At 44.0% G+C, this 25,412-nt stretch overlaps 2 protein-coding genes across 18 annotated transcripts in view; one reads left to right on the forward strand and one right to left on the reverse strand.

The window, feature by feature from the left end:
- Positions 1-3,610, reverse strand: part of DAP3 (death associated protein 3) — a 55,498-nt gene extending 51,888 nt beyond the window's left edge. For 2 of the 5 annotated variants that reach the window (XM_033196155.1, XM_033196153.1), the window contains exon 1: positions 3,420-3,532. Coding sequence is in view for 1 of the 5 variants with exons in the window: in XM_033196154.1 (XP_033052045.1) it covers positions 3,489-3,590 (102 nt within the window). In the remaining 4 variants the exon portion in view is untranslated. Of the gene's footprint in view, positions 1-3,419 lie in introns of all 5 variants that reach the window. The other 3 variants (XM_033196154.1, XM_033196156.1, XM_033196157.1) reach the window with 3 other exon arrangements.
- Positions 3,611-3,625: 15 nt separating this feature from the next.
- YY1AP1 (YY1 associated protein 1) overlaps positions 3,626-25,412 on the forward strand; it is a 29,483-nt gene continuing 7,696 nt past the window's right edge. The window contains exons 1-9 of one of the 13 annotated variants that reach the window (XM_033196145.1): positions 3,626-3,733; positions 4,446-4,582; positions 11,950-11,990; positions 12,888-12,991; positions 15,981-16,179; positions 17,609-17,695; positions 19,636-19,807; positions 21,916-22,060; positions 23,593-23,743. In XM_033196145.1, the coding sequence (XP_033052036.1) occupies positions 11,970-11,990; positions 12,888-12,991; positions 15,981-16,179; positions 17,609-17,695; positions 19,636-19,807; positions 21,916-22,060; positions 23,593-23,743 (879 nt within the window). In that variant the 5' untranslated portion in view covers positions 3,626-3,733; positions 4,446-4,582; positions 11,950-11,969. Of the gene's footprint in view, positions 3,734-3,865; positions 3,989-4,445; positions 4,583-4,829; positions 4,852-11,926; positions 11,991-12,831; positions 12,992-15,980; positions 16,180-17,608; positions 17,696-19,635; positions 19,808-21,915; positions 22,061-23,592; positions 23,744-25,412 lie in introns of those variants that run through there. The other 12 variants (XM_033196139.1, XM_033196142.1, XM_033196143.1 and 9 more) reach the window with 12 other exon arrangements.

Below are 25,412 nucleotides of genomic sequence, written 5' to 3' on the forward strand. Positions count from 1 at the left end.
CAAATTGGACTCCAGGCTGTATTTGAGAAGTTTCAAAAAACTTCACAAATGCATGTTAAGTGTATACATATGACCAGGGTTAACATCCTAGAATTACAAGGCTCAATAGTACACCCATGAGGTACTGACCTCAATCCAACTGTATATTTACATTATGGTTCTGATGTGGCGATGCATAAAGATAAAAACTTAAAGGAAAAAATATACCAGCACAATTGGTATTTCTGGGTGATGATGTTGCAGATAATTACCTTTCTTGATTTTCATTTCTAATGTTAACAATTAGCAATATTAATAATGTTTATAAAATACTGTCCTAACTTTATTAAGGTGTTCATGCTAACATTTGAGATTTCATATTTTCATATTTGGGTTGTTCACCCAGTAAGTATAATGGAAATATTCCAAAATAAAAAAACCCTCAAATCCAAAATACTTGTTCCCAAACATTTTCATTAAAAAAAAGAAAAACTCAACCTGTATCCAAACAAAAATCTCAAATTTCTTCCCTCATTAAATAAAAAACTCATTTATAGACTGTTACAACATAGCAGTTGCCATAACTTGTCAAATGTAAACCCTGACCATACTCCAGTAAATTTTATCTTAAAAAAAAAAAGGGCCGGGCGCGGTGGCTCAAGCCTGTAATCCCAGCACTTTGGGAGGCCGAGACGGGCGGATCACGAGGTCAGGAGATCGAGACCATCCTGGCTAACATGGTGAAACCCCGTCTCTACTAAAAATACAAAAAACTAGCCGGGCGAGGTGGCGGGCGCCTGTAGTCCCAGCTACTCGGGAGGCTGAGGCAGGAGAATGGCGTGAACCCGGGAGGCGGAGCTTGCAGTGAGCCGAGGTTGCGCCACTGGCGCCACTGCACTCCAGTCTGGGCGACAGAGCGAGACTCCGCCTCAAAAAAAAAAAAAAAAAAAAAGGCCGGGCGCGGTGGCTCAAGCCTGTATCCCAGCACTTTGGGAGGCCGAGACGGGTGGATCACGAGGTCAGGAGATCGAGACCATCCTGGCTAACACGGTGAAACCCCGTCTCTACTAAAAATACAAAAAACTAGCCGGGCGAGGTGGCGGGCGCCTGTAGTCCCAGCTACTCCGGAGGCTGAGGCGGGAGAATGGCGTGAACCCGGGAGGCGGAGCTTGCAGTGAGCTGAGATCCGGCCACTGCACTCCAGCCTGGGTGGCAAAGCGAGACTCCGTCTCAAAAAAAAAAAAAAGTTCCGCACACCTGTAGTCCCAGCTCCTGAGGAGGCTGAGGCAGTGGTAGGATCCCTTGAGCACAGGAGCTACTCTCTAGCCTAGCCAACATAGTGAGAGCAGGTCTCTAAAAATAGAAATTAAAAAAAAATTTTTTTAATATTTTAAACCTTATTTTATTTTAGAGATACGGTCTCGCTCTCTTGCCCAGGCTGGAGTGCAATGGTGTGATCACGGCTCACAGTAGCCTCAAACTCCTGGGCATGCCACCATGGCCCAGCCAAATTTTCTTATTTTTTGTAGAGATGGGGTCCTGCTATGTTGACCAGGCTGGTCTTTAACTCCTGGGCTCAAGTAATCCTCCTGTCTCAGCTGTCCAGTGTGTCGGGATTACAGGCATAAGCCACTGTGCCCAGCCTGAAACCTCATTTTAAAAGTTTATATCAGACCAGGACCCCAAGATGGAGTCAACTGTACCAGTGAAGGAGAAGAAACTCCTGGATGTCAAACTAGTGGAACTGCCAAACTAAATATTAATGCGTAATCTCACACAAGAAGGCACTGTTGGAGCGTTCAAAGAGGTTACTACAGGTATTACCACAAGTACTCCAACGTGAAGAAACAGGGCTTGATGGGAATTCTGTGGCGCTGGCAGCTTCTGTGCTTTTCAGCTACTGCCTTTCTGAAAAGGAACACAAGCATGGGCAGCTACAGAAGTAAACCTGAAGAGGGCCACTGCGGAGCGCTGGCTCCTGGATAATCTCCCTAGTTTAATGTCAGCTGATTAGCAACCTTAATTCCCTCTGCATCCCGATTTTTCCCTTGTCATGTAACATATCATATTCACAGGCTTCAGGGATTAAGAAGTGAATATCCTTGGGGAAACCATTATTCTATCTTCGTTGGTTCAAATAATTCAGAGTTTGTTCATTCATTTTATTGAGCATTTAATATATTTTAATTTCTGGTATGCTCTTACAGTCACAAAAGAACAGAATCCTATCTCATTTGCTTATATGTAGCTGACAATTCATTAATCAGTATAGTTATTGAAAGTTACTTGAACACAGAGACCATATGTAAGTAACTCTCCCTGTACACTGGTGTAGTGCAATTTCATTAAAGGCTCTTTTCTTCTTTGACACACAGTTATGCTGCTGATGAGAAATTTTACTACGAAAACAATGTGATGTAGTGAAAAAAGTTTCTTTTTTTTTTTTTTTGAGACAGAGCCTTGCTCTGTCGCCCAGGCTGGAGTGCAGTGGTGCAATCTCAACTTACTGCAACCCCGCCTTCCGGGTTCAAGTAATTCTCCTGCCTCAGCCTCCCGAGTAACTGGGACTACAGGCGCCCGCCACCACGCCCGGCTAATATTTGTATTTTTAGTAGAGACGGGGGTTTCACCATGTTGGCCAGGATTGTCTCGATCTCTTGACCTTGTGATCCACCCGCCTCGGCCTCCCAAAGTGTTGGGATTACAGGCGTGAGCCACCGCGCCCAGCCCTATCTTATTATTTCACACACCAACCCTGGAGGCATGTTTGGAGTTGCCTAATTTTCTTTTTTTTTTTTTTTTTTTTTTTTTGAGATGGAGTCTGGCTCTGCCGCCCAGGCTGGAGTGCAGTGGCCAGCTCTCAGCTCACTGCAAGCTCCGCCTCCCGGGTTCACGCCATTCTCCTGTCTCAGCCTCCCGAGTAGCTGGGACTACAGGCGCCCGCCTCGTCGCCCGGCTAGTTTTTTTGTATTTTTTTAGTAGAGACGGGGTTTCACCGTATTAGCCAGGATGGTCTCGATCTCCTGACCTCGTAATCCGCCCGTCTCGGCCTCCCAAAGTGCTGGGATTACAGGCTTGAGCCACCGCGCCCGGCCTTTAGTTGCCTAATTTTCATGTACACTTTTTGACAAGGAACTAAGAAAAATAGCTTGCTGAAAACAAGGGAGACTGAGTCCAGAACTGAATGAGAAGCACATGGTTTCTTCATCCTCTATAACCAGGCTATCTAACGAGGCTGAAGAAGTACTATCCATAAGTAGCGCGTCAAGGGCAAACAAACATAATCGCATATGGACACTGGTGTGAAATTCGAGAAATCCGAGGCGGGTTAACAACAAGCAGATCACCAGGCCGATCTTCCTCGGGTCCCAGGTTGGCAAAGCAGCGCCCGGGAGGAATCCCCACGGAGGCGCGCCGGTCCTACCGGCCTCACTCCCTACCTCCTGGAGGTCCGGAGTCCCGCTCCTTTCCCTCAGCGATACATCCCCCGTGCCGGTCCACTCCCTTACCGTGAGTCGAGGACTAGTTCTCCAGACCAGACAACTGACACACACTGCCTGAGGCCGGCACCAAAGCGCCCGTCCTGCGACTGCGTAAAAGGCTCGGGTCATCCGGCCGGAAACGACTCGACGCGCAGCCGCCGCGGCCTCCAACTACCTACCCGCAGAGGGGCGCTAGGCAGCCCTCCATCCGATCGCCGGGGTCCCGTGGAGGAGGAGGCGAGCCGCAGCGTGGCGGGAACGAGCCCAGGGAGGTAGGTTGTCGTGGGACTCGGCCCGCCACCCTGGCAATTCCAGTCAAACGGCAAGCCAGACTCGCTTTGCCGGCCCCTTCCTCTCCTGCCCCTGCAGCCGACAGGAATGGAACAGTCCCACGGTGGGGACTGTGGAAGGCGCACGCGCGATGGTTGGGGGTTGCGGGGGTGCTGGCAGCGGCTGCTTTGGCGGCGGTTGGTGGCCGTGGGAGCGGGAAGAGAAGGTGGAAGAGGCTTAGGCTTGCGCCGCTGAAGGTACGCGTGAGGGTCTGCGCCGGAGGCGGCTTGACAGGGCCTGAGGGGGAATGGGGGACTGGGCGAGGAGGTTCCCGTGGGTGAGCGCGTACGGGTTGGCTGGCGCGCTGGGCAGCCGAAGGTGGTGGTTGGTGGGAGCAGCCAGCGACTAGCCGGTAGACACTCGTACGCTTGCGGGCGGGCGTGCGCGCTACGCGGCCGGAGTCGGGCGGAGCGGGGGACGGTGGGGAAGAACGCGAGGAGGGAGGAGTGGGAGATTGGGGGGCCTCTAGGCGCCCTTCGCTCCCTCCATCTGGAGGAGCAGCTGCCGCCACCGCCGCCACTCTGCTGCCTCCGCCGCCATTTTGGGTTCGCTTTGCGGAGGGGAGACGATCCCAGTCTCGGTTGCGGGACCCGCCTCCCCTCAGTTTGCCCCCGTTAGCCTCCACCTTTCCCTTCTCTCTCGCATTTCCGCCAGTCGGCTTACCCGCTGGCCGCCTCCTGACAAGCGGGAGGGATCCGCCGTGGACCCAGGGAAGCGGAGGAGCCTGGCGGCCACCCCCTCTTCCCCACTTCCCTGCACTCTCGTCGCTCTCGGCCTCGGCCTCCGACATGGTGAGTAGAACGATTTGGGCAGGCCTTCGGGCCTAAGCATTCTCTCAGCGATCGAATCCTGGACTTCCTGGGAGCCACTGTCATCTCCCGGACCTGGACCTCCGGGAGAGCTTAGTGGTGAAGATGGGGGAGGGGAGAGCGGGGAGGGGGATCCTGAGCCTACCGGGAAGTCCCTCCAGGCGGGGTGAAGGGGTGTCCCTGACAGGCGGACTCCCGGAGGGGGCTGGAAAGTAAGCGAGTGGAGGCGGAGTCGTGTGTGCCCCTGACAGGTTAGTTTGTGTTTGTAGGCATGATCGGAGCCTCCCCCATAGTCCAGTTTGTGTGTGTTTAATTAAGGGATAAGAGTGGTCGAGGACACGATCCTGAGAGGGGAGTTTACCTGTGTGACAAGGTCTGTGGTGTCCCTGCCGCGTTGAATGGTACGTAGGAACGGCAGGATGATCTCAGTGTTGTAAGTTTAATAAATGTCACTGATTAGTTTTTCCATGGAAAGAGGTGTTTTTGGTCTAGAAGACAGATGGTCTGTTGATGTGTAGCGGCTGTGTTGGTGTGTGTATGCGAGGATGGAAAGTGTTTCCGGAAGAGTTTGCCTTTATTTGTGTAAGTGTAATGGAGTTCCCCTTATAAGTTAGCTTATTTCTTGAATAAATGTTGGGAGGTTCCTTGCAGGTTGATATGTGTGTGTATTTTAGGAATTGGGAGCCCCTAGTTACTTGTTGGGAAAGAGTGGCAATGGTAGTGTTCTATACAGCATGTGTCTGTGAGGTCATGGAGGGGAGAAACTTGGCATAGCCAGTTGTGGTCTTAAGAATAGTTTGTGCCTTTGGTTAGAGTGAGTTGTGTAAATGTGAAGGCCCAAAATATCTTTAACAGAATCATTGCTACAAAGCTGTAAAGAATGGGTGGCCTTATTTGTTGTCGCGGGTTTATAGTAATAGTTTACAATACAATAAGAAAGCGCTTTCAATTTCTTTGTGATACTAAATCTGTGAAAATGGTAGGATACTTTCTTCCATTTTACAAAATAGTTAATTTAGGCATAAGGAGAGAACTTCTCCAAGGCCGCATGTTAAATTGGTGACAAAGTTGAGACTGTAACTCCCATATTTTCACTACTACTGCAGCAGTATATTCAGCATACCATGGTGCCTCAGGAAGTCTTTGTCGGCAAATCTGAGTATGTTGAAAAGATAGGAGCACATATGACTGGTTGGATTGTATTTGGAGGAGGCCGATGGTGTCAGATATGTATGTGGAAAGTAGATGTCCTTGCCCAGTCTGACCTGTATGAAATGCATATCCATGGCTATCTTATTTTGTTTATGGGGGAAGCAGAGCATTTCTGACACTTGAGATTGTATGTGTGAGGGAGAGAAGGCTTTCACGGCTTAACTTCTACCAGAGCAGCTGCATGGGTGCTGACAGCTTAACTTGAAATCTGTGGGAGGAAGGATCCTTTTTCATTCATTCAACAAATATTTGTTGACTGCCTGTTCAATAAATCGTCCATGCCTTGGGGTGAGGATAATCAAGGTGTCTCTGTAAATAGCTTGGATGCAATATGAGGGGAATTGTTTTGACAGTGGTAGATACTGAGTGAGCAGTGTGGAATTAAAATGAGAGAACTGTTTTTGGGTTCTGGTGATTGTTAATATATGTACCTGTGGATGTTGGAACTTGGCTGGGCTGAAGAAATCCTTTGAAAAATTGATTTCATATAGTAAGAATCTCCTCTGTGAATATGAGGGAAGAATGCATGAACTAAGCCAACTTAACTGTATTCTTCTGGAAAATGGGATGTTTCTTGATAGGCTAGATTAGTGGTTCTTAAAAGTTTTGGGGGGGGTCATTTATCCTTCTGAGAATCTGATGAAAGACACTGGGCCCTCAAGTTAGAAGATGAGCATAAGCACAATCACATGATTTATACATATGATTTTAGGAACTTAAAGTGTAATGAAATAGAGCCAATTTATATTTAGGTCTCATTTGAAAACCTTTCATTTTCTTTGTTTGGGTGTGTGGATGTTAGTATGAGTTTAAGGTGAAGGAGTCTATGATAGTATTTGAACATGTTGACAGTAGAACTTTAGGATCTATGTTTTTTATGTATTCTTTTTATCGTCTGCAAACTTATTTCTGCAGTGTTAGTAAACAATTCTGTATTTGGTAAAAGGGGAAGCTAATGTAGCACAAGTATCTATGGCTTTGTTCTTTGTCAGTATCTTTTTGTTCTCAAACTCTGAGAAGCGCCTTTTTTTCAGTTTTGGATTGGGCCTGAGGTGATCTGAAGCTCCTGTCTTGGAGTTTAGCTTAGTTATAACAAACACTGAGTTAAGCCTATGCAGGAGACACAAAGATTAATATATGGTCTCTGTGCTTTAAGAGATGCTACTTTTCTGTGGTTGGAGAGATGATGTGAATTGTATGATGGTGGCAGCTCTCAAAAGGACAAGGAAGAGGGAAACATATTCCTAGAAGTTTAAATTTTATAACCCTGTTGCAAAGACTTTTTGTCACTACTTATTCTTAGGAATAACCGTAAAGTGTTTACACTCTGTATGGAACTTTGTACTTTAAAAAAATATGTTTTGTATCAGCTGGTGTTTTTGTATAAAGGAACTGTTGGTTTGAAAAGAAAGCAAACATCATTTGTATTCCTTACCTGTTTTGGGATATATTTCCACAGTGAGTTTATGTAAAAAGGTCTTAATGTCATTTTGGGGTATACATACATGTAGGAAGCCCTCCTGATGTAAAATCCAGTAGCTATTTGACAGACTACCCATTAATTGAGTACTAGAAATTAAAAATAATTACTGTACTTTTAAAAGAACAAGAAATTGGTCAGGTGGGGTGGCTCATGCCTGTAATCCTACCACTTTGGGTGGATGAGGTGAGCGGATTGTCTGAGCTCAGAAGTTCAAGACCAGCCTGGGCAACATGGTGAAACCCCGTCTCTACTAAAATACAAAAAATTAGCCGCATGTGTTGGAGTGCACCTGTAGTCCCAGCTACTAGGGAACCAAGAATTGCTTGAACTGGGACGGGGAAGTTGCAGTGAGCTGAGATCACACCACTGCACTCCAGCCTGGGCATCAGAGCAACACTCTGTCTCACACACACACACACAAAAAGAGCACGAAATTCAAAAAGGTGTTTTAATAGGACAGATTATAGGATTCAGTGAGATAATGGAGAAGTTTTAGGAAAAATGGTCTGTTAGTCCTTTCTCTCTATTGACATGGCCCCTGTGTAAGAATGCTATGTAAATTTGTGAAGTTTAGTATTTTCTCTAAACTTTTAACGGGTAGTAGGTTCATGGTGTTATTTTTCTCAAAACGTACATGTGATATGTGTGTGTAGTCTGTATATATGTGCATGTATATTTATATAGTTTATTTTTTTTAATAGCGATTAGGTCTTGCTATGGTTTTGTTTTTGTTTTTGGGAGTTTCACTCTTGTCGCCTGGCTGGAGTACAGTGGCGCAATCTTGCAACCTCCACCTCCCAGGTTCAAGTGATTATCCTGCCTCAGCTTCCCAAATAGCTGGGATGCCAACACGCCCTGCTGATTTTTGTATTTTTAGTTGAGACAGGGTTTCACCACGTTGGCCAGGCTGGTCACGAACTCCTAACCTCAAGTCGTCCACCCACCTCGGCCTTCCAAAGTGCTGGAATTACAGAAGTGAGCCACTGCACCTGGCCCAGGTCTTGCTATGTAGATCAATCTGGTCTCGAACTCCTGGCCTCAAGCCGTCTTCCTGTCTCAGCCTCCCAGTTTGCTGGGATTACAGGCCTGAGCCAGCATGCCCAGCCAAAATTTTTACCTGCTTACCAAATCAAAGATTTTCTCCAAAATAAACTGGAATAGCCTTCTTACTGTGTTAATGTTACCTTGGTGGCGACGCCTAAGTCTTGGAACTAAATTGAGGTAGTTATGACAGTTCTCTTTTTAAAGCTGATCAGTATTTCACTTGTGTTTTAGAAGTCCAGTGTACTTTAAAGTAGGACCAACCATCTCTTTTCTCTCTTTTTTTTGAGACGGAGTCTTGCTCTCTAGCTCAGTTTGAAATGCAGTGGCATGATCTCGACTCACTGTAGCCTCTGCCACCTGGATTCAAGTGATTCTCCTGCCTCAGTCTCTTGACAGCTGGGTTTATAGGCACGCACTACCACGCCTGGCTAATTTTTGTATTTTTAGTAGAGACAGGCTTTCACAATGTTGGCCAGTAGCCAGGCTGGTCTCGTACTCCTGACCTCAAGTAATCCACCTGCCTTGGCCTCACAAAGTGCTGAGATTACAGGTGTGAGCCCCCGCACCTGGCCAAACCCATCTCTTTCATTAAACCACCTTATTTTGGTTCAGAAACAAGACTGCCATGTATGTATTTAGTGCTTATTATGTGCCAAGCACTATTCTAGGTACTAAGATACAGTAATGGACAAAACAAGATCCCTGCTCCTCTATCTCAGGACTTAATAATTTGGGCATTTTCATTTTCCAATCTAGGATCTTTCAGTACTGGTATAGGATTCCTGAAGGAATTCCTGAAATATAATTATTTTTCTGGTAGAGCAAATCAATTTTTTTTGTTTTTGTTTTTGTTTTGAGATGGAGTTTTACTCTTTCCGCTCAAGCTGGTGTGCAATGGCGCAATCTCGGCTCACTACAATCTCCGACTCCCGGGTTCAAGCAATTCTCCTGCCTCAGCCTCCCGAGTAGCTGGGATTACAAGCGTTAGCCACCACGCTTGGCTAATTTTGTATTTTTAGTAGAGATGGGGTTTCACCAGGTTGGCCAGGCTGGTCTTGAACTCCTGACCTCAGGTGATCCACCACGCTCAGCCTCCCAAAGTGCTAGGATTACAGGTGTGAGCCACCACGCCCAGAAGAGCAAAATTCTTCTGTTGACAAAAATGTCTTTCCTCTGAGGAAAAGACACTATGTGCCTTTGTTTTCGCCAGGAATTCCACTGGATAGTTTGTCCTTTGGGATATCAGGGGATTAAATCCTCCTTTAAGAATCAAAGTACTCGGCTGGGCACGGTGGCTCATGCCTGTAATCCCTGCACTTTGGGAGGCTGAGGCGGGTGGATCACCTGAGGTCAGGAGTTGGAGACCAACATGGCCAACATGATGAAACCCTGTCTCTACTAAAAATACAAAAAATTATCCAGGTGTTGTGGTAGGTGCCTGTAATCCCAGCTACTCAGGAAGCCTGCGGCAGGAGAATCACTTGAACCTGGGAAGCAGAGGTTGCAGTGAGCTGAGATTGCACCACTGCACCCTATCCTGGGCAACAGAGCGAGACTCCGTCTCAAAAAAACAAAAACAAAAACTCTAACATGTAGAGTATGTAGATGTAGAGACAAAAGTAAAATGATTGTTGAAAAAATGTCTGTTTTTTATCTTCTAAATGGCTTTGTGTGTCAGAGATCAGAACGCTCATTTTACATGATATCAAGAACCAGAATGCTAGATGGCTAGAATGGTCATTACCTTCCTAGATATCCATTGTAGAGGAACACATAAGGTAAAACAAATGAATAAAAGTTAAAAAAAAAAAAGAAATATCCAAAGATTTGAAGTTCTTTACCCATTAACATGATAATCATTTCAACCTTGAAAATTTATAGAACAAGAGTCAGAACTCAGAACAAAGATCTCTGAGGAAGTAAAGATCAAGCTGCTTCCTAATTTCTCATTTAGTCTGTCATTGGGCACTGTCAAACTATATTTAGAGATTCTGGTTTTCATCTAGAGACTTAATGAGTCGTGTAGTATCTTGAATACACATATAAGATCTTGCCAAGGGGGGTGGCTCACGTCTGTAATCCCAGCACTTTGGGAGGATGAGGTGGGAGGATCACTGGAGCCCAGGAGTTCGAGACCAGCCTGGGCAACATAGCAAGTCCCTGGCTCTATTAAAAATAATAATAATAATAATAATAATCCTCAACGTAGAACTTTAAATTTATCCTCGTGTTGCATCCAGTTGATTTGAGAAAATGTAATTTTGAATTTTCCATCAATTGCATTGGCAGTCCCTTTCAGCTCTACAGCTTTACATCATCTACAGATTTGTTAAGTATGTTCTCTTGGTCTTCTAACTCACTGATGGAGTTCTTAAATAGGTCAGGTCCAAAGATAGGGCCCTATGAAACACTGTTGGAAACTCGTCTCTGACTCTCTCTCTCTTTTTTTTTTTTTGAGACAGTGTCTTGCTCTGTCGCCTGGGCTGGAATGCAGTGGCACGGTCTTGGCTCACTGCAACCTCTGCCTCTAGGAATCAAGAGATTCTCTCACCTCAGCCTCTCAAGTATCTGGGACTATAGGCGTGTGCGACCAAGCCCAAATAAATTTTTTTTTAGAGATATGTTGACATTTTGCCCAGGCTGATTCCATTCAGCATTGTCTCTTGATTCCATTCAGCATTGTGACGGTTTGGATAGGCCATCTACTTATAAAATCATCGGGCCAGACGTGGTGGCTCACGCCTATAATCCCAGCACTTTGGGAGGCCAAGGCGGGTGGATCACCTGAGGTCAGGAGTTCAAGACCAGTGTGACCAAGATGGAGAAACCCCATCTCTACTAAAAATGCAAAATTAGCTGGGCGTGGTGGTGCATGCCTGTAATCCCAGCTAGTTGGGAGACTGAGGCAGGAGAATTGCTTGAACCCGGGAGACGGAGGTTGCAGTGAGCTGAAATTGTGCCATTGCACTCCAGCCTGGGCAACAAGAGCAAAACTCCATCTCAAAAAAAAAAAAAAAAAGAATCATCTAGCTCACATTTTCTTTTGTCGTCTTCCTATTAGAATTTAAGCTTCATGAAATTAGAACTCTCTCTCTCTCTCTCTCATTCTCTCATATATCCCAAGCATCTAAAACAGGGATTGAAACATAGCAAGTACTCAATAAATGTTTTTGAACAAATGAATTAAGGATAGCCGGGCGTTGTGGCTCAAGCCTGTAACCCCAGCACTTTGAGAAACCAAGGTGGATGGATCACTGGAGCTCAGGAGTTCAAGACCAGCTTGGACAACATGGGGAAAACCCATCTCTACAAAATATAGAAGAATTAGCTGGGCATGGCAGCACACTCCTGTGATCCCAGCTACTTGGAGGGTTGAAGTGGGAACATTGCTTGAGCCTGGGAAGCAGAGATTGCAGTGAGCCAAGATCAAGCCACTGCCCTCTAGCCTAGGTGACATAGTGAGACCCTGTCTCAAAAAAGAATAAGGATAAATATGAAGAATTTGTCAGATGCCTTGTTGAAAATGTCATACATTGTCTACGTGGAATTCCTCCTTATTGTAAAATGAATCTAATTTATACGAACAACATGCTGTTTGGCTTTTTTGCAGAAAAGGAAGCAAATGAACTGATGGAAGATCTGTTTGAAACTGTGAGTAGTGATCCTCAAGTGAGAACATGGGATTGTAAATTGGTTCTCCAACAAAATGTGTCCTTTGGTCTCTGTGATGCTCCCTCTAGAAGAGGGACTAAACCAATTCTCCTTTTAGTCTGCCTGGGAAAGAATATAATGACAAGGGACATTTGCTAACTACTAGACTCTTGATTATCCACATGTAGGTTATTGTTATTAAAATTTTCCTTGAAGCCTTTTTTTTTTTTTTTTTTTTGAGCAAAAGTCTTGCTCTGTCACCCAGGCTGTGGAGAATACAGTGGTGAAATCTCAGCTCACAGCAGCCTTGACCTCCAGGGCTCAAGCAATTCTCTCATCTAAGTCTCCTGAGTAGCTGGGACTACAGGCACGCACCTACAGGCCCAGCTAATTCTTTTGCTTTTTTGTAGAGACAGGGTCTCGCTATGTTCTGGAACTCACAGGCTCAAGTAATCTTCCTGCCTCGACCTCCCAAAGTGCTGGAATTATAGGTGTGAGCCAGCATATCTGGTCCCTTGAAAACTTTTGATGACTTCCCCTACTGTCATTTGGTGTGTCCTTAAAGATTGCCAACTAAAGTATTTTGCACACAAATAATTACCTTTTCCATAATTTTGTCTGAAAAGATATTTCTGAAGAGATTGATCATTTTGAGTTACTCTAGCTCTGTCCATACTGATACAAGGTGACTGGTTGAGTGACTTCTTTCCCGGCATAATAGTCCTTCCAAATGTGGGTTTGTGGGAGTCCTGAAGTAAGAAAGGTTCTGATGTAGGCTCTTTCTGGGTGCCAGCATTATTAAAGTCTTGTTTATACTTTTCACTTTTCTTTCCCAATACTGGAGCAACATTGAGAAGCCCATTCCCCAGGAAAACCCTCCCTTCCCTTTGCCCACAGTTCCAAGATGAGATGGGATTCTCCAACATGGAAGATGACGGCCCAGAAGAGGAGGAGCGTGTGGCTGAGCCTCGACCTAACTTTAACACTCCTCAAGCTCTACGGTAGGCTAGTTGAAAGATCTTGAGATTTGGAATAGAGAAATAGTTTATTTCTGAAAAGGTTTTCAGAAGTTGCAGTTAACAATTTTTCATCCCCAACCAGCTTCTGTTACTGAGGTAAGGATGCAGAGTCCTGTCAGGAGTTAGGTGTCAAGTGAAGTCTCCTTGGTATGGGGCAGTGCAGCTGTAGGCCCAGCTGTATCTGTTTGGGAAGGGAGAAAAAACAGTAGCTGGCATCCATATCCACTTCTCCAGTTGAGTGGTGCTGGAGAGGTATGTAGGAATTTATGTGGCCAGACACACAAACTACCCGATATTATAATATCGAGTCTGTCCCTTTCGTTCTTTTTATGTGCCATTAATATCTGCTAAATGTGACTGAAACTTTGTTAGTCACCTAGGCATTAGTGGAGCAAACCCTGAAGCACCTGCAGTAAGGAGTCTGAAACGTATGTGCTGACCTTTTTGCCTGAAGTTGGCACTTGAGTTACAGCATCCAGAAAGTAGAGGCTTTAATTTTTTCATTTTCTGGTGGATTTGCATCTGCACTTTATTCTATTGTAACAGCATATAATCATTAGGTGGATGGCAACAGGTCAGGATGCATTTTGTGCCGTAAGTGGAACAAAGCAAAGAGAATAGACCCTCTAATTAGTCCTGTGTTATAACTTAACAGCATTACTAAGCAGAGAGTTTGAGATCCATCTGAAAGCTAAACCTTTAAGGATTTTCCAGTTTAGTGAAAAAAGATAAGATATGCCAACCAATGTCTAAAAACTAGACTTACTAGTCATTCTCCATTACAACAAATATAACAATACAACTACATCAAAAACCTTAAGATTGCTAAGTCAGTATTTGACCCATTATTTTAATTTATAGTTCATAGAACAAAATTCTGGTATAGCAGAATGGAACCATTCATCCTGGGAATGTATAATGGGATTTGATTAATAAACATTTTGGTTTCGCTGATCAACTCTTTATAACTTCTTAAAATTTGGAAAGTGTAGAACTAATTTAAAATTCCTGTTAGAATTCAGTTACCTTCTGGTATTCAATGGAATATAGTCATATATCATCTCATGGTCATACCCTCTGTGAAATCTATCATTAAACGATTCGTCATTATGTATTAAATGATTCATCATTGTGTAAACTTCGTAGAATGTACTTACATAAACCTAAATGGTTTAACCTACTGCGTACCTATTGCTCCCAGGCTACAAACCTGTACAGCGTGTTACTGTACTGTACTAAACACTGTAGGCAGTTGTAACACAACGGTGAGTACGTATGTATGTAAACATAGAAAAGGTACTGTAATCTTATGGAGCAGCCTCTGAATATGTGGTTCATTATTGACTCAAACATTATGTGGCACATGACTGTACTTGGGCCGCTGCTGCTTCTCTTTTGATTGCAAATACAAACCTGTTTTAATCTTTAACTAGAAATCCTGGATTCTGTAAGTCCATAGATAGTAAAAACATCTTAAGGGCCGGGCGCGGTGGCTCAAGCCTGTAATCCCAGCACTTTGGGAGGCCGAGACGGGCAGATCACGAGGTCAGGAGATCGAGACCATCCTGGCTAACATGGTGAAACCCCGTCTCTACTAAAAAATACAAAAAACTAGCAGGGCGAGGTGGCGGGCGCCTGTAGTCCCAGCTACTGGGGAGGCTGAGGCAGGAGAATGGCATAAACCCGGGAGGCGGAGCTTGCAGTGAGCTGAGATCCGGCCACTGCACTCCAGCCTGGGAGACAGAGCGAGACTCTGTCTCAAAAAAAAAAAAAAAAAAAAAAAAAATCTTAAAACACAATGAGGAAGAGAGAGGAGAAAAAGATAGTCAAAACAAAATCTCTGGGGCTTCCGTTATCAGTTATCTAAATAATATTTATTAAAACTAAGTGCAGGCTATGTTTCCATTTTCTCCTTTCTTATGCTTCTGCTCTTTTGTTCCTTCAGTGGTGGTAGCACAAATGTTCAAATTTTCAGTTGTCAGTAAAGATTGTATAGACAGTCCCACAGTCTTTAGGTTTTTACTCTGCTACCCAAACCCACAGTAAATACTATAAAAGAAAACTTACTCAAAGGTAATCTTTATCTGCAAAAACTATTGAAAAACGTTACCATTTAATTATTGCTGTAATGTAATGTAGGGGATTCCTTGAAATATGATAACCTGCTTGTTACAGCTACTTCAGCAGATCTTATCCTGTTGCATAGGGTATCAGCATGTGCTTAATCACTTAGGTATCTTATCCTCCCTTTATTTCTTTCTATGTAAACATAGAAAAGGTACAGTAATCATACATAGAACTGACATGCTAGGTATTTGAATTTTTGCTCCAGCCCTGCAAATAGTCTTTCAGGAGAGTAGGAGTGGGAAGTTAGGGTTAGGAACCTTGGAAGAGGAATTGAAAGGGCCAAAAGAAGATAGCCTTCATGGATAGCAGTAGGGTAGTATTTGAACTAACTTCTCGCTTCTGTTGGTTTGAACTACTGTGTACTTCAGTTATTTTGGTATATCCTTTTCTGCTTCATGCTAGAAAGTCTTTGACTTGTTAAGATAGCAAGGCAGTGCAGCCTGAGTGGATAGGATAATGGGACAAGCTGGACCTGGGATGAGAGTAACAAGTACATGAGAGAGGAAATGAGAATGATGAGTTCCCACCAGCTCCTTGGCTGCTTTCTTACCCATATATTTCTCTGTCCCTAGATGTTTGTTTTTTTTCTTCATTCGTATATTATTTGGAAGAGGAATTGTAGAGGAACGGCATGGAGTGTAATACAGAATCATACTTCATGCATGCTAACTACTCGGGGAAAAGATTTGTATAAGGCTGGGAGTTTGACTGTTGGCTAAAGTGAAATGGGGGGATTAGTAGGGAATGAAAATTGTTCAGGCTGTTTGCTCGTCATTGGAAAGAATTGGATGTGTTGTGAACCTAGGAAAACACTCACATTCAGTCATCCCCCTGTTTGGGATAGGTTTGAGGAACTACTGGCCAACCTACTAAGTGAACAACATCAGATAGCAAAGGAACTATTTGAACAGCTGAAGATGAAGAAATCTTCAGCCAAACAGCAGAAGGAGGTAGAGGAGGTTAAACCCCAGTGTAAGGAAGTTCATCAGACCCTGATTCTGGACCCAGCACAGAGGAAGAGACTCCAGCAGCAGATGCAGCAGGTAACACTTTCCTTGGTCATGTTAATATTGAATTATACCAAGGCCTAACTCTGAGGCTTTGGTATAATCCAAAATTAACAACTTTGTAAATGTCAGAGATAGTTACCTTACTACCTATTAAAACTGTAGTATCTTCACAACAGTTAGAAGCTTGAGAAGTCATCATGTTCATATCCTGTGGCTCAGGGAGGAGAGCACATAAGGACCCTAATGGTATTCGGAATTACAGATTTCAAAGGGTCCTCAGTAATCTATTCTGAAAGTGTTTTTCCTTTTCCTTTTTCTTTTTCTTTTCTTTTTTTTTTTTTGAGATGGAGTCTCGCTCTGTTGCCCAGGCTGGGGTGCAATGACTCGATCTCAGCTTACTGAAAGCTCTTCTTCCCGGGTTCACGCCATTCTCTTGCCTCAGCCTCCCGAATAACTGAGGCTACAGGCACCCGCCACCATGCCCGGCTAATTTTTTGTATTTTTAGTAGAGACGGGGTTTCACTGTGTTAGCCAGGATGGTCTCGATCTCCTGACCTCGTGATCCACCTGCCTCGGCCTCCCAAAGTGCTAGGATTACAGGCATGAGTCACTGCGCCCGGCCTTTTCCTTTTGTAATCTCAATTCCTCTGTTTTGAGGCTAAACTCCCTGTGGTTCTGTCATTTTGTTTGAGGGAACATGTCTGAGAAATTTATGCCAAGATCCTATGTTGTTCTTATACTTTTTCCAGAAAGCAAAATACGTGTCATAAAGTTGCAAACATCTTGTGGTTAATGCCTCCCTAGGGGCTGGGTGCAGTGGCTTACACCTGTAATCCCAGCATTTTGGGAGGCTGAGGTGGGAGGATTGCTTGAGCTGGGGAATTCAAAAGCAGCCTGGACAACAGAGTGAGACCCTGTCTCTACAAAAAATAAAAATAAGACTGGGCACAATGGCTCACACCTGTAATCCCAGCACTTTGGGAGGCCAGGGGAGGTGAATCATGAGGTCAAGTGTTCGAAGCAAGTCTGGCCAACATGGTGAAACCCCATCTCTACTAAGACAAAAAATTAGCTGGGTGTAGCAGCAGACGCCTGTAATCCTAACTACTCGGGAGGCTGAGGCAAGAGAATCACTTGAACCTGGGAGGCATAGGTTACCATGAGCCGAGATCATGCCACTGTACTCCAGCCCAGAAGTCAGTGTGAGACTCTTGTCTAAAAAATAATAATAATAATAAAATAGCCAGGCAGTGTGGTCCCAGCTACTTAGGAGGCTGAAGTGGAAGGATTGCTTGAGCATAGGAGGTTGAGAGGGCATTGAGTCATGGTTGCACCACTGCACTCCAAGCTGCTCTGTCACACAGAGCAAGACTCTGTCTCCAGGGGAAAAAAAAAATCTCTCTGGGCTTCTGAAACGGCAGTGTCATAACGTATCACTGTATTATTTTCTTTCTCTCCCCAGCATGTTCAGCTCTTGACACAAATCCACCTTCTTGCCACCTGCAACCCCAGTCTCAATCCGGAGGCCAGTAGCACCAGGATATGTCTTGTAAGTTTCCAAATTGCTGTAATTCTATAGACTAGAATATAAAATTAGCTTGGCAGGTTATTTCTCACAGTTATTCTTCTCTCTTGGGTATTTTTGATTGCTATGGTTTCTTATGTTTGCTGAGTGAAGATAAGCCACTGATTCACATGAAAGAACAAAGAGTGTATTCAATTTTTTCTTTTTTTTTTTTTTTTGAGACAGGGTCTCGCTCTTTCACCCAGGATGGAGTGCAGTGGCACAATCTCAGTTCACTACAACCCCTGCCTCCAGGTTCAAGTGATTCTTCTGCCTCAGCCTCCCAAGTAGCTAGGACTATAGGCAGGCACCACCACGCCTGGGTAATTTTTTTTTGTATTTTTAGTAGAGACAGGATTTGCCATGTTGGCCAGGCTGGTCTAGAACTCCTGACCTCAAGTGATCTGCCCACCTCGGCCTCCCAAAGTACTGGGATTAAAGCCATGAGTCACTGTGGCCTGTCCTGATATTTTTATTGGGTCCTCTTCCTCATCTTTAGATCCACCCTGACTTCTTAGGTTTTTGGTACTGCTATTTGTTTCATAGATGTTGAGGCTGGGCTTAGTGGCTCACGCCTGTAATTCCAGCCTTTGGGAGGCTGAGGTGATAGGATCACTTGAGCCCAGGGGTTGAAGAACAGCCTGGGCAACATAGTAAGACCCGGTCTGTGTTCTTTTTTAAAAAAAATTAAATAGTAAAGTAAATACACATGTAGGTGTTGAATTCATTATCCATTAATTACGCTCAATATTAGTGTTTTATGTGTAGAGCTAGTTTTGCTCATGACGTTTTGAGGTATTTTGAGCTTTTAAATTTGAAATTTGGCCAGGTGTGATGTCTCATGCCTGTAGTCCCAGCACTTTGGTAGGTCAAGGCGGGAGGATTGCTTGAGCCCAGGAGTTTGAGACCAGCCTGGGCAACATAGTAAGACCCCATCTCTACAAAAAAACTTACAAACAAAAAATTAGCTGGGGATAGTGCCGAGTGCCTGTAGTCCCAGCAACTTGGGAGACTGAGGTAGGAGGATCACTTGAGCCTGGGACATTGAGCTATGATTATACATCACTCCAGCCTGGGTAACAAAGTGGGAATCTGTCTCACAAAAACAAAACCAAATTTTACCTCATAAAAGTTGCCTCAGACTTTTGGACAGGTAATGATAATACTCTCAGCTTTTTCAACAAGTCGTCTTTGGAGTTTGAAGAATACATTTGCTAGTACTCTAAAACTTACTTGGTGATCAACAGGATGTCTTCATCTCTTACTGTATTCAGAGGAGGATGAGGAGTACTTGGTTGTAGGCATTATTCTGAGACCAAAAGACAACAGTTTTAAAAGTAATGTCCTGGTTGGGTGAGGTGGCTCATCCCTGTAATCGCAGTACTATGAGAGGCCGAGTCAGGCAGATTGCAAGCCCAGGAGTGCGAAATCAGCCTGCTCAACATGACGAAACCCTGTCTCTACAAAAAATACAACAATTAGCTATGTGTGGAGGTGTATGCCTATAGTCCCAGCTTCTCAGGAGACAGCAGTGGGAGGATGGCTTGAGCCTGGGAGAAGGAGGTTGCAGTGAGCTGAGATCATGCCACTGCACTCCAGCCTGAGGGGCAGAGCGAGACCTTGTCTCAAAGTAAATAAATTAAAGTAATAGTCCTCATTCTTGAGCCTCTTAATTCTAGCTCGGGAGCTAGACCATGTATTCCTTAGTGATAAACAGTTTAAAAATAAAACAAGAATATAATCCCTGAATATTTGAGAACTCATGCGTAATCTTAACAGAGTAGTTTATTGTGAAAGACTTCATGATGATTTTTACCTGTTTTTATCCTGTAGTAGAAAGGTCAGCTTCTCATTTAGATTCTGAAGGCTACTGGTATTAATTGTCTGGAATTGTCTTAGATCTTCCTTGTGTCCTGTTTTCCCAGAAAGAGCTGGGAACCTTTGCTCAAAGCTCCATCGCCCTTCACCATCAGTACAACCCCAAGTTTCAGACCCTGTTCCAACCCTGTAACTTGATGGGAGCTATGCAGCTTATTGAAGACTTCAGCACACATGTCAGCATTGACTGCAGCCCTCATAAAACTGTCAAGAAGACTGGTAGGAGACAGATGTGTCAGCTTTAAGTTTTTACTTGTGGTGAGAGGTGGTGGAATCTTATCCCATAGATAACTTCCTAGGATACTTGCCTAGGAATGGAGGACACAGGACATTTGTAATTTCTTCCTTCTCTCTTTTATCCTCCCTTCGTACTCATTATCTGAGTTCTAGAATTACATGATAATCTCTAGGCCTGGGTAAGGCATGGAGGCAGTGGACAGTATAGGAATATGGGAGGTAGAGATATGAGGCTCAGTGCTAAGAATTAGACTGCAGCAATCTGAGGGGTATCAGGAGTCAGATCAAAATAAACTGGGGCCTGGTAAAGATGAAAGTCAGGTGGTAAAGTTGGTCATGTTTAGCTTTTTACTCTCTTCATTAAGATCAACTAACTTGATTTACCATAATGATTCTATCATAGGTGATGTCTCCATTCTGAATGAAATGTTGTCTTGCAAGTTAGGCATGTTAGAGATTGTACATTTGCCATATTCAGTATTTTTTAAAAATTTGCCAGTTTAGATTCTAGCTTGCATTGGTTTAGTATTTTTTGGAAAATATTTGCTGTTTGCTTAAGCAAATATTTGCTTCTGATTTGTTTGCTGATTTAGCAAATTACTTGTGGTTTGTTCTGGATTTGGGTTTGTCTTTGGATTCTATTTTAAATCCCTGAGTCTTATCATTAAATTGAATATAGTTGAATTTAAGTGTACTATATCATAGACACAGATCCCAAACTACTTTAATAGCTATATTAAGTGATACAAAATGGTAATGAAAATGTGATTTAATACCAAATTATAGTATTATCTTACACATCTATTGACCTGTTGCTTTCTTCTGGGGATATAAAAATAACACTTAGGGAAGGAGAAATATGGATATAGTAGTTTTGTCTTAGAAATGCAGAGGTTCCTGAAAGTGAGAGACTGAGAGAGGGAGAGAGAAATGAATGAGACTGAATTGTCTCATTCCTTTTATGGTTCTTTTGTTCCCAACCTCAGGAGGAATCTGGGAGAACTTAATGAAAGTTAAGTAAGAATCAAATAAAAGTAAAATTTGGAATACCAGATTTGTGAGGGAGATTAAAGAAGTTGGAATCTTTTTTGTGTTTTTTTTTTTTTTTTTTTTTAAGATGGGGTCTCGCTCTGTCACTCAGGCTGGAGTGCAGTGAGGTGATCTCGGCTCACTACAACCTCTGCCTCCCAAATTCAAACAATTCTCCTGCCTCAGCCTCTCGAGTAGCTGGAATTATAGGTGCGTGCCAACATGCCTGGCTAATTTTTGCATTTTTAGTAGAAATGGGGTTTCACTATGTTGGCCAGGCTGGTCTTGAATTCCTGACCTCAGGTGATCCCCCTGCCTCGGCCTCCCAAAGTGCTGGGATTACAGGCATGAGCCAGCATGCCTGGCCTAGAATTTTATCCTGGAAGAAAAAAAGCATTGTTGAAGGTCTATTATCCTTCAAAGATTTAAAGGAGAAAGGACGTAAAACATTTTTGAGCATACACTATGTGACAGGTATTACTAGGTACTTTTTAAGTGTTTGTTTTACTTTGTGAATAAAGTGTTACACATAAGAAGGAGTAAGAGAGGTGGGGCTCAGTGGCTCACACCTGTAATCCAGCACTTTGGGAGGCTGAGACAGTCGGATCACAAGGTCAGGAGATCGAGACCATCCTGTCTACAGTGAAACCCTGTCTCTACTAAAAATAACAAAAAATCAGCTGGGCGTGGTGGCAGGCACCTGTAGTCCTAGCTACTCAGAAGGCTGAGGCAGGAGAATGACGTGAACCTGGGAGGCAGAGCTTGTAGTGAGCCGAGATTGCGCCACGCACTCCAACCTGAGTGACAGAGCCAGACTCCATCTTAAAAAAAAAAAAGAGAGAATAAGAGAGTCAACTTTTATAGCCCTTGAATGGAACTCCCTTTAGACTTAATGTTAGTTGAAGAAAGACTGTGGAAACTCTTTGGGGAGTGGTGGGCAGATGGGAGGGAATCAGGTTAGATAAGGACAGCTCTACCTAAATGCAGAAATGCATTCACAGGCTTTTTGAAGCCCTCTTTTTTCCTAGAAGCTGATTTATCCGAGATTTATTTTCTTATAGCCAATGAATTTCCCTGTTTGCCAAAGCAAGTGGCTTGGATCCTGGCCACAAGCAAGGTTTTCATGTACCCAGAGTTACTTCCAGTGTGTTCCCTGAAGGCAAAGAATCCCCAGGATAAGATCCTCTTCACCAAAGCTGAGGACAAGTAAGTGTTTACTCTGGGGGATCAAAACAGCAGAATATCCCAAGGAGAAGACATAGTTCCTTTGAGGAGTTTAGGGAAAGTAAGATTTGTATAATAAAACATGGACACAAAAGACAAAAGGAAGAACAGTATAGATGAGCAGATTCCTCTAGGACGTGCTTATTTGTGCCAAATACTGCTTTTTGGGGGATGTCACACACATTTTTAAATTGTTTTAGACCGGACGTGTTGGCTCCCACCTGTAATCCCAGCACTTTGAAAGGTCAAGGCAGGAGGTTCACTTTTCGTGTTACTTATTTAGAGACAAGATCTTACTCTTTTACCCAGGCTGGAGTGCAGTGTTGCAATCACAGCTCACTGCAGCCTTGAACTCCTGGGATCGAGAGATCCTCCTGCTTCAGCTTCCATGGAGTAGCTGGGACCACAGGCGTGTGCCACTATACCTGGGTAATTTTTTGTGTGCAGGTGAGGGTCTCTGTTGCCCAGGCTGCTCTTGATCTCCTGACCTCAAATGATCCACCCACTCCTGGCCTCCCAAAGTCCTGGGATTACAGGCATGAGCCACTGCGCCCAGCTAGATTGTGAACATTTTTATGGCTCTTCGTGTGTATTGACACACTGTTATCAGCAAATATGTATATATGTAACCATGATTGTATATGTTATGTTAGAGAATAGTATTGGTGCCAGTTTAATTTGTCTGACAGGGTACTTATTATTCATTTTATATTTGTTTTATTAGGATCATTTTCCTTCCCATGTATTCTCTTTGAACTTCCTTTGTATTGTTAATATACAGCTCATCATGATCTGACGTTTATTAATGATTTATGACTAGTTTCTCTTGCTCCTACTTAATTGTGAACTATTTGATTCTTATTCATAGTATTTAATCACTGCTCACTAAATACCTGAAATTTTCTACTGAGTAGTCACCAGCCTGTGCAAGAATTAGTTGTCAAAAAAGTAGATTGGCCAGCCATGGTGGCTGACACCTGTAATACTGGCCCTTTGGGAGGCCGAGGCAGGAGGATCACTGGAGGCCAGGAGTTCAAGATCAGCCTGGGCAACAAAGTGAGAACTGGTCTCTGCAAATAATGAAAGAAAACATTAGCAAGGCATGCTAGCAAACGTTTATGGCCACAGATACTCGGGAGGCTGAAGTGCGAGAATCGATTGAACCCAGGCATTCAAGGCTGCAGTGCACTGTAATCATGCCACTGCTCTCCAGCCTGGACAACAGAGCAAGATCCTGTCTGAAAAAATGAAAAAGTAGATTGGGCCACACGCCATGGGCTCATGCTTGTAATCCCAGCACTTTGGGAGGCTGAGACTGGAGAATCGCTTCAGTTTAGGAAGTAACGGCTACGGTTGGCTGCGATTGTGTCACTGCACTCCAGCCCAGTTAACAGAGTGAGACCTTGTCTTAAGAAAAAATAAGAAAAAGTAGATTGTAAAATGTGTTAGTCTGGGGAGGCCCTTTAGAAGGAAGGACTGTGAAGTGAGATTTAGTGTCATTGCTCCTTTCTCAGTTTGTTAGCTTTAGGACTGAAGCATTTTGAAGGGACTGAGTTTCTTAACCCTCTAATCAGCAAGTACCTTCTAACCTGCAAGACTGCCCGCCAACTGACAGTGAGAATCAAGAACCTCAACATGAACAGAGCTCCTGACAACATCATTAAAGTGAGTGTTTCCTGCATGTGCCATCCAGGCACCTCACTAATACATATCCGTTCTTTTCTCTTGTTACTCTGAAAGGAAAGAAGAACCTTATTTTATCTTAAGCTAATTTCTCCTACTTATACACTAGATGAATTCCCCTGTTGCCCTTTCAGGGATATTGAGTCATTCATTACACTCCTCTGGAGCATCTTCATCCTGTTAAAAGATTTCACAAATCCATGTTTCCCTGTAATAATTATTTCTTGACCCCTTTTTTTTTTTTTTTTTTGAGACAAGAGTCTCGCTCTGTCGCCCAGGCTGGAGTGCAGTGGCGCAATCTCGGCTTACTGCAAGCTCCGCCTCCTGGGTTCACGCCATTCTCCTGCCTCAGCCTCCCAAGTAGCTGGGACTATAGGCGCCCACCACCACACCCGGCTAATTTTTTTGTATTTTTAGTAGAGATGGGGTTTCACCGTGTTAGCCAAGATGGTCTTGATCTCCTGACCTTGTGATCCACCCGCCTCAGCCTCCCAAAGTGCTGGGATTACAGGCGTGAGCCACTGCACCTGGCCTCTTTTTTGAACTTTCTAGAAATGATATGCAGTATTCCACTTACATGGTTTGGGTTTTTGTTTTGTTTTGTTTTTTGGTCAACTGTAATCTTGCACTGTCACCCAGGCTGGAGTGCAGGAGTGTAATGGCATGATCTTGGCTCACTGCAGCTTCCGCCTCTCAGATTCAAGTGATTCTCCTGCCTCAGCGTCCCAAGTAGCTGAGATTACAGGCGTGCCTACCATGCTTAGCTAACTTTTTGTATTTTTGTGTGTTGGCCAGGCTGGTCTTGAACTTCTGATCTCAAGTAATCCACCGTCTTGGCGTCCCAGAGGCTAGGATTAAAGACATAAGCCACCGTGCCCAGCCTATATACTTTTTCTCAACTCTGTGTTTGTTTGTTTGTATGTATGCATGTATTTATTTATTTATTGAGATAGAGTTTCGCTCTGTCGACCAGGCCCAGCCTATATACTTTTTCTCGACTCTTCTTATCGATTGATTGATTGAGATGGAGTTTCGCTCTTGACCCTCAGGCTGGAGTGATGGCACGACCTCGGCTGACTGCAACCTCTGCCTCCTGGGTTCAAGCGATTCTCCTGCCTCAGCCTCCCTTGTAGTTGGGATTACAGGCCCCCACCACCATGCCCATCTGATTTTTGTATTTAGTAGAGTCGGGGTTTCACCGTGTTGGCCAAGCTGGTCTTGAACTCCTGACCTCAGGTGATCCATCTGCCTCGGCCTCCCTAAGTGTTGGGATTACAGACGTGAGCCATCACCCCCGGCCTTCTTTTTTATTTAGATATTTATTTATGGTTTGTTTTTTGTTTGTTTGTTTCTTTGTTTGTTTAGAGACTGGTTTTCACTTTGTCATCCTGGTTGGAGTGCATGGGCACAATCATAGGTCACTTCAACCTCAAACTTCTGGGTGATCCTTCCACTTCAGCCTTCCGAGTAGCTTGTACTACAGAGGCATGCCACCAAGGCTAACTAATTATTTTATTTTGTGTGAAGACAGGGTGTCATTTTGTTGCCCAGGTTGGTCTTGAAGTCCTGACCTCAAGCAGTTCTCTTGCCTCAGGTCGGCCTTCCAGAGTGTTGAGATTACAGGTGTGAGCCGTGATGCCCAGCCTTTGGT

Source organism: Trachypithecus francoisi, unplaced genomic scaffold, assembly GCF_009764315.1.
Source record: "Trachypithecus francoisi isolate TF-2019V2 unplaced genomic scaffold, Tfra_2.0 Lachesis_group5, whole genome shotgun sequence".
Taxonomy (NCBI): domain Eukaryota; kingdom Metazoa; phylum Chordata; class Mammalia; order Primates; family Cercopithecidae; genus Trachypithecus; species Trachypithecus francoisi.